General features: G+C 35.3%; 1 protein-coding gene across 1 annotated transcript; it reads left to right on the top strand.

Moving 5' to 3' along the window:
* The first annotated feature begins 3244 nt into the window (after positions 1–3244).
* On the top strand, positions 3245–4243 carry LOC109004459 (uncharacterized mitochondrial protein AtMg00810-like). Its single transcript, XM_018983004.1, has 2 exons — positions 3245–3337; positions 3443–4243. Exons 1-2 carry the CDS (start codon positions 3245–3247, stop codon positions 4241–4243), a joined length of 894 nt encoding a protein of 297 aa, XP_018838549.1.
* The last annotated feature ends 2443 nt before the right edge of the window (positions 4244–6686 follow it).

Below are 6686 nucleotides of genomic sequence, written 5' to 3' on the forward strand. Positions count from 1 at the left end.
ATATTTGTGAATCGAGTGTTGGAACTCATCGAGGTATGGGGTATATGGGACTTAAAAAGAACATGAGGACGATGGATTGTGCCCCTCCGAAGGATTGCCATGGAAGACAACAGCGAATCAGAGCACCTCCATCGGTCTCATTAAAAGGGAGTTTTCATCAAAATTTAATAATTTAAGAATTAAAATATTGGTATTCAATTCGATATATTATCAAAGTTTAAGTTTTGGGTTACAGTATCTTAATCTTTATTTTTATATTTAAAAACTCACTATTCATTCTCTATTCTTATTATTTTATTATAAAATATATTTATTATAATTTATGTAATGTAATTCTTTCATCTTTTCTTTTTGAGTGCTTTTTTTACTAACACTACTGCATGGTAGGTGTTGATATATTTTCTAGCCTTAACAATATAAATGACTCTCTAGTCAGTATCAATAATTTGAGTATCAAATTAAATTATTAATGTATATATGATTAGTATAATTGTAAAACATGAAAAAAGAAATTAAAAAAATTATTATTAAAAAATAATATTATATTATTATTTTGATGAATCTAATGATTAATTCAATGTGAAATTATAGATAAAAAAAATTTTAAATTTATAAAAAATATATAATTTTTATTAAATTTTAAAGATAAATGTAACGAAACCAATACCAATAATCTCATATCGCAGATTGCTAGTACGACATCCTCAGCTCATGTAGATGCCACTCGCTGCTGGCAAGTGCCACGCTGACGAAGTTTCGAGTTTCTAACAGGTAGTGGTAGGCAACTTTACAGGAGATGTGGATTACTGCGCGAACACGTTTCACATCAACGGCCTTTGATGCTTAGGCTTGCGTTTTGAAAACAACAATTCCCTCCCCCCCCCTCCCGGGTCAACAACCACCATTTCTGCATAATTGCACACGTTTAGCCTCCTATTATTTTGTATATGAATAAATATTGATAGAAATTATTATTAAAAATATTTATTTTGTATATATGATTTATATCATATATTTTTTTAAGTGAGTGTTGAAAATAATTAACTAGAAACAGTTATATAATGAGTGTAAAATATATACTGTTATAATAATTTATCTCTAACATTACTCAAAAGATAATTTAATAATAATAACTAAATACAAAACTGTACTTCACTAGATTCTAAAAAAAAAAATATCTGGTGAATTATGTTAAAAGAATTGTATTCAATATATAATTATAGATAAAGTCATAATATTATACTATATTAATATTTTGTATTTTTATTTGATTTAAAAAATAATTCAATCCTCGTCCTCGTTCTCTTCCTCTTGTTCTTTATCTTCTATTTGATTTTTTTCCTGAAGCTTACGTATAAATTCAAGTGAGGTCCGAGAAGTACAAAACAAGTTTGATTAACATCAACCAAACATACGCTGTGTGTTAACCTGTGTATGGACGAAGGTTTCACTAAGTTCCGCAACTTGAGTAATTCGTTCCACATTTTATCAAATTCCACATTGGATATACCATCTTCTTGCTAAGAAGTTGATATCGAATGTTGACAAGTTTGTCATGCAGAAATTAACCCAAATCTCCAAACCACGCACATGTCTAGGCATTTCTGGGCTCCTAACTTTAGAATAAACATCATATGATTCCCACATGACTCTAGATCTTATTTCTATGGGGGTTGTGTGCTGCATTAAAAGTTCCTTCATCTCAACCTATAATAGATAATAAAAATACACATTCTTCATCTTCTAAAACCATTAAAAAAAAGTAATAAATTTAAAAACAAACATACCACTTTCTTCCTCGTCTTATCATTGGAGTGGGTGCGATTTTTTTTCTTATTAGTTGTGACAAACTATTGAGCTCGATTTGGCAAAGTCCCGGTTGATTTTTAATTTGTTGTGTATAACTTATGAGTTAACACATATATTAAAAAAACTAATAAATATTAAACAATAAACAAATATTAATTAAATAAATACCGTATCATGGACATATCTTGCATAACTTTTTAATTCATCTTTGTAAAAAATGTATAAGAGGAAATTCATTAATCACATGTTTTTATTTTTTAAAATATAAATAATATAATTTCCTCAGTTAAAATTATGCGAATCGATAATGGCCAAAAATTTCTTTCCCATAATCTCCAAACCTACTTTCATGCTCACAGCATCATCTATGAATGTACCTGTGTTGAAACTCCGCAACAAAATGGTGTTGCCGAGCGTAAATATCAGCACCTACTGAACGTTGCTCGGAGCCTTCGTTTTCAGACACATTTACCTCTTAAATTTTGGGGTGAATGTGTTTTCACTGCTGCATATCTCATTAATAGGACTCCTAGTCGCTCTCTTCAAAATCAAACTCCTTTTCAACTCCTTCTTAAAATTCCACCCAACTACACTCATCTACGTGTGTTTGGTTGTCTTTGTTATGCTCAGACTCTTACCACTCATAGAGATAAATTTTCACCCAGAGCATCCCGCTATATCTTCCTTGGTTATCCTAGCAACCGCAAAGCCTATAAGTTATATAATCTAGAAAATGCCACAATTTTTTATTCACGTGATGTCACATTTCAAGAAGATCAATTCCCTTTCCAAAATCCTCTCACTCCACATTCCACTAGTCCCACAATTCTTCCTTTACCTATTCCAAAACCTATTCCTTTTTCTACTCCATCACCAGTCATATCTACAGAGTCTGCACCCACTACCATTATTTCTTCTCGCCCCCGCCGCAACATTACTCATCCGACATACCTATTTGATTATGTTTGTCCTCCTATACCCACGGAGTCCATTGCTTCTTCAATCGCTATACATTCCTCAGGTACTTCTCATCCATTATCTGCTTATCTTTCATACTCTCATTTTTCACTTGCTCATTATTCTTTTTTAACTACTCTTACTACATCTGTTGAACCTACTTGCTACTCAGAAGCCACTCGCCACTCCCACTAGCGTGAAGCCATGGCTTCTGAACTCCGTGCCCTTGAAGAAAACTTCACTTGGACTCTTGAACCTCTTCCTCTTGGTAAGAAACCTATTAGTTGCAAATGAGTTTTCAAAACCAAACTCCGAGCAGATGGCACCATTGAGCGCCACAAGGCCCGACTCGTAGCCAAATGCTACATTCAAGTGGAAAGCATAGACTATCATGAAACTTTTGCTCCCGTAGCCAAGATGACCACAGTCTGTTGTGTCCTCGCCATTGCCACCACAAAAAAGCTGGATCATTCACCAAATGGATGTTCATAATGCTTTCTTGCATGACGAACTTGATGAAGAAGTTTACATGACCCTACCACCCAACTATTGTATTAAGGGGGAGACACGCGTATGCCGCCTCCGGAAATCCCTCTATGGCCTCAAGCAAGCATCCTGAAACTGATTTTTTAAACTAACATATGTTCTTCTTACTACAAGTTTTGTTCAATCTCAGGCTGACCACTCTCTATTTACCTTGATTACTGCTACTAATCTCATGCTTGTTCTAGTGTATGCTGATGACATCTTGGTCGTCGGTAATGATCTCTCTCAGGTCACTTTCTTCAAGATTGTTATTTCCACTCACTTCAAAACCAAGGATCTTGGTCCTCTCAAATATTTCCTTGGATTTGAAGTTGCTCGATCCTCTTCAGGCATTTTTCTTAATCAGCAAAAATATGCCCTGGACATCCTTGCCGATAATGGACAACTTGGCTCTCGTCTTGCTTCCTTTCCCATGGAACAGAACCTGAAGCTCAACAACATTGATGGTGATCTACTTCCTGATCCTGCTCCTTACAGACGACTAGTTGGACATCTCATTTATCTCACCATTGCCAGACCTGATATAGTCTTTCTAGTGAATATTCTCAGCCAGTTCAAGCATGCTCCACGGATTCCTCACATGACAGCTGCCACCCGTGTCCTTCACTACATTAAAAGTACTCCAAGTCAAGGCATCTTTTTTTCCTCCTCTACTGATCTTCACGTTAGTGCTTACACAGACTCTAATTGGGCCAGCTGCCCTACTACTCGACGCTCTACCACTAGTTTCTTCATTACTCTTGGATCTAATCCTATTTCGTGGTGCACTAAGAAACAGACTACAATCGCTCAATCCTCTACAGAAGCCGAATACCACGCCATGGCTATCACCACCTGTGAACTTGTATGGTTACATCACCTTCTCCACGATCTCAGCATCTCACACAAAGCTTCCATGACCCTCTATTGTGACAATCAGTTGGCTCTCTAAATTGCTCACAATCCTATTTTCCATGAGCGCACCAAACATATTGAGATCGACTACCACATTGTCCGTGACAAACTCCATTCCGGTCTCTTCACCATCGCCCACCTTCCTTCTTCTGAGTAAATCGCAGATATCTTCACCAAAGCCTTGGGTCGTGATCTTTTTCATCATTTCTCTCGCAAGTTGGGCATTACAGATCTCCATGCGCCAACTTGAAGGGGAGTATTACATCACCAAGATATCACATCCCACAATTTCAGCAATCCCACCAAATCAGCCATTTGATAGTTACATAATTTTTCGTAAATCTACATTATTTTCTTTCCATGTAAAAATCATCTATTCATGTATATGTATGTGTATGAGATCAATGAAAAACATAAGGAAATTATTATTCTCCTTTTTCTTAACACTTATGGTCATGTCCAGAGAGGATTGATATACTGGCCACTCCCACCTCTCCTTTTTGTGAAGAAAAAAAAAATATTCATTATTACCAACGTAACAATATTATAAATGTCATCAAAATTTTTTATTTATCTACGAAAAAAAATAAATACCGATAATAATTTATATATTTACCTGCACATATAAATGTGTCGGGAATATAAATCCTGGTAAACTGACTTTTTATTTCTTATTTTTGTAGTGGGTCCACAAATGATAAATACCAAACAATATGATCCCATCAACAGTACGGCGAACAGTTTGCTTGTTTTTACATAAAACCCGGGACTCATGCCGTTAATAACATGCATGTTTCTGAATAAGTTCAGAGCGGTAATTCCCTTGAAGTGGATTCTCTGGACTCTCGTTATTTATGCGCTGAAAAACATTCAGGTCCGAAGATTTTCGTCTCATAGACCATGAAGCCGTACGTGCCTAGGATTCAGAACAAACTTGCATGCATGTCCTTTTTTTCTGATGAATATATATGCTTCTGATTTCTCCATATTAATTATAAGCTAGCTTTGTTTAGGGTTTGAATCTCACAAAACAGACTGTTCCATTGCATATTTATGATCTGGTTGTTAGAGTATTGTCATTACCAAGTCCAAATTTTGATTAAAACTAAAACTTTTAGCTAAAGTCCAAACCAATAGAAATAATGCTTCACGTTGGACTAGTCATCTTAAAATCAAAATAATAATATAAAATCAGATAAAATTGATGTAGCTCAAAGAGGTTTGGCTAGTCTAATGTAGATCAATTTTAACACTTTTATCTATAATTTGACGAGCAGCTAGGCCAATGCTAGTGCTCTAATTGGGTCAATCACGAGTGACACTATATTATATGTGGTTGTAATGGGCTCGTAGCGTGATTTGGTTACACATATGAAACTATTTTATCTCCTATAATTATTATAACTTTTTCAAATTACCACACAAAATATAATAAATAATTCAACTTTTTTAAAAAATGATATTATAACAATATTTTATTAAATTTTTAACTTTGATATCATTTTATCTCATCTAATATTTGTAACCAAATAAAATCTGACTAGCTCGATTTGTACTGCTTTTCTTCCCAGATTCATGCACAAACACATGTATTAAGGACTGCTTCAATAGTCTCAGGGGAAGATTGCATTGCAGTAAGTGGTTGGGATATATATGGAAGAAAAATTCTACTCAGCATCCTTACACCACGCGCTACATGACACACATAATTTTTTAGTTTTTTAATTTTTTTTTCTCTTACCAAATCTGTAGTGTAGGGATGATGATTAGAAGAATTCAATCAGTTTAAAAAGAATAAAATAAATAAAAAATAAAAATAAGTGTAGTGTGTGTGGATGATGAGTAACAAGCTCTATATGGAATATTCAAATTTGGAATGCCCACAAATTAAGCACCTAATCATCATCATTATAAGGTTGCCTTCATTTCCCTCGACAGTGCAGGCTATTGCTACCCATTGCTAGGCAATAAAATGTTTGGTGGAATTCAAGATGTTAGGACTGAAGACATCACAGCCATGATAAATACTTAATCTGGAGTTAGAATCAAGATTAGTACTGCAATCAGTACAAGAGCTTTCCGAAGGACATCTATGTACAATCAAGATAAAACTCATCTTATAGAAGCGGTTGTGAAGGAAATGGTGCATTTCTCAATATAAAGTCACTAGTAAGATCATTACTAGCCGACGTGGGATAATCTCTTCCCCTCTCGGGGGTCCCTTGCCATGGGACCCATATCCACCTTGGGGGGACACTTGCCAATAGGAACCCAGCAACGCTGACACATCGTTTGGCTCTAATACCAATAAGATAGAACTCATCCCACACAAATGCTTGTGAAGAAGAGGATGTCTTTCTCAATATAAAGCCATTAGCAGGATCGATCACTACTAGCCAATGTGGGACAAAACCTTCCCCCCTCGGGGGTCCCTTGCCATGGACCCATATCCACCTCGGGAGACCCTTGCTAGTAGGGAC

This window comes from Juglans regia, chromosome 16 (genome assembly GCF_001411555.2).
Source record: "Juglans regia cultivar Chandler chromosome 16, Walnut 2.0, whole genome shotgun sequence".
Taxonomy (NCBI): Eukaryota; Viridiplantae; Streptophyta; class Magnoliopsida; order Fagales; family Juglandaceae; genus Juglans; species Juglans regia.